The following is a 2,059-nucleotide window of genomic DNA, read 5'->3' on the forward strand; positions in this document are numbered from 1 at the left end:
ATAGATAACTAAATATAATTGAAAAAATTATATGGTAAGCAAAAGCACGTTCCAAAAATATATCTGAAAATGCTTCTGTTCAAAATATTCAACAAGTATTTTTTATTAATTTATTAGTTAGATAAAAATTCGTACAAAAAAGAAACACACAAAATGCAAAATTTTGTAAAAAAAAAACAAAAAATAAGAAAAAAAAACCTTTACTTTAATTCAGTCTGATTGCTTTGTCTTGTTACAATAGAAGCACGGATGTCAAAATAAAATAATAATACTAAGAGTGTAAAAATAAAATTAAAAAACCGAGGAAAGGTCAACATTTGATATCTAATTAACATCACTTTCCGATTTCAATTGCAACACACGATGAGTTTGGTTATTTCTGAACAATAAAAATCACATCTAAGGATATATGTCCATAAACATATGCACATTTGTCACACAAGTTTAATTCACACAGTTTGTTGCGTTTAGTTTGCGTTCATATCAAAAGCAGGCTCAAAAAAAGGATTCGCAGTGCATGTGACGACGCCAGTGTGACCAGTCCGCTGAACAACCCACGGATTGAATGAAGGCCCTGCCGGCAGCACAATTGAGTAAAATGGGATTGGCATCGGCACCCGGACACATATAGAATTGATTGGGATCGATGCTGGCCCAGGGATGCTCCACCTCCCGGCTGCAGCTGCGGGTCAGCTGTGTGGCATTGGGCCGACAAGCGGGCCATTGGTCGTAGGGTAGGCAGCCGAGATGGCCAAGACCATTGAAAAATCCACGACCCTGTGGGCAATGCAATTGCAATGGGCGTTGATCCAGCGTGTTGCACACGTAGAATATGTTGGGATTGGGATCGCCCCACATGTTCGTGGCATGTTTGCATGTTGCATTCGTGGCCGCAACGGATGCGTGTGCTACAACCTGCAGCAGCAGCAGGAACAACAGCACCAGCTGCATCATCATGAGTCTCAAATCCAGCTTTATACCGACTCTCCTTCGCATTGGCATCATTGCATGCCACACATTTCTCATAAATAATTTCATCAGCACAAATTTTACGGACACAGCGCGAATTCCCCTTATTCCTGTGCCTCTTTATGACTTTCTCTCTTTTTTTTATTATTTTCACCACTCTATATATACATATATATATATATATATATATATATATATATATATTTATGAGTTTGCTACGTTTTTACTGTGGCACCACAAAAGCGTTGACTGAATGATATGGCGCCATTGTCATTCATTTTTATACTCATTGCACTCTTTTTGTTTTTATCGAAATGTTTTATTTATCATTCCCTCCTCCATTGGATATTCCCATTGTCACAATTCTAAAGAGTTTTTGGTGACGTTTTTGTGTACTTGTTTTGGGACAAAGTTGTCTGATTAGATTGTCTAACCAGAGTTTAAAGGTTGCTCTTTTATCTACTTCAAGTACTCACTCATTTAAAATTTTTTACACGACTAATACGAATACTATACAAAGATATATATTTTTTTAAATTGTTTATTGTTTGTTGACCTCTTTTTTTAATTTAAGTATGTTTTCGTTGGCAGCAGGTATAATATTTTTTTTGGTGTTTTTCTCCAATATTCACATTGCGATTTGTCATCAGGGAGAAACAATTTCAATTTCCACAGAAATTTTCTCGAAATTTATAGACAAATACTTTTAACTTTTATTTATTAAATATTATATGTATGACCAATAAATTAGAATTCAAGAAAACTAGACAGAATTTCACACTCGATCTGACGACAATATTTTTAAAGTAAGACAGGCAATCGGACACAAGATGAATATTTTACAATCCCAGTATAACGACGATGATCTTTAAAATAACATTAAACTTAAGATAACACTTAGCAGTATGTGAAAAATATACTTGATATCTTTCACTTTAATAAATAAATAAATAATAACTTAACACCTTATATTAGTGAGGCGTTTTTAAACAATCTTTACAAGACTACACTAATTATTGATTATTCTGATACTCCATGAAATAAGTTTAAGTATAGCAATACTTGGCTATGGTCTCTACTTATCAATTTC

The 2,059-nt window shown here is 34.2% G+C and overlaps 1 protein-coding gene across 1 annotated transcript; it reads right to left on the reverse strand.

The window, feature by feature from the left end:
- Window positions 1-358: 358 nt before the first annotated feature.
- On the reverse strand, window positions 359-1,120 carry LOC6569891. Its single transcript, XM_001995937.2, has one exon. The coding sequence runs from the start codon at window positions 1,036-1,038 to the stop codon at window positions 496-498; it is 543 nt and encodes a 180-aa protein (XP_001995973.2). The 5' UTR covers window positions 1,039-1,120; the 3' UTR covers window positions 359-495.
- Between the last annotated feature and the right edge of the window lie 939 nt (window positions 1,121-2,059).

This window comes from Drosophila grimshawi, unplaced genomic scaffold, assembly GCF_018153295.1.
Source record: "Drosophila grimshawi isolate 15287-2541.00 unplaced genomic scaffold, ASM1815329v1 contig_311, whole genome shotgun sequence".
In the NCBI taxonomy this organism is placed as follows: Eukaryota; Metazoa; Arthropoda; class Insecta; order Diptera; family Drosophilidae; genus Drosophila; species Drosophila grimshawi.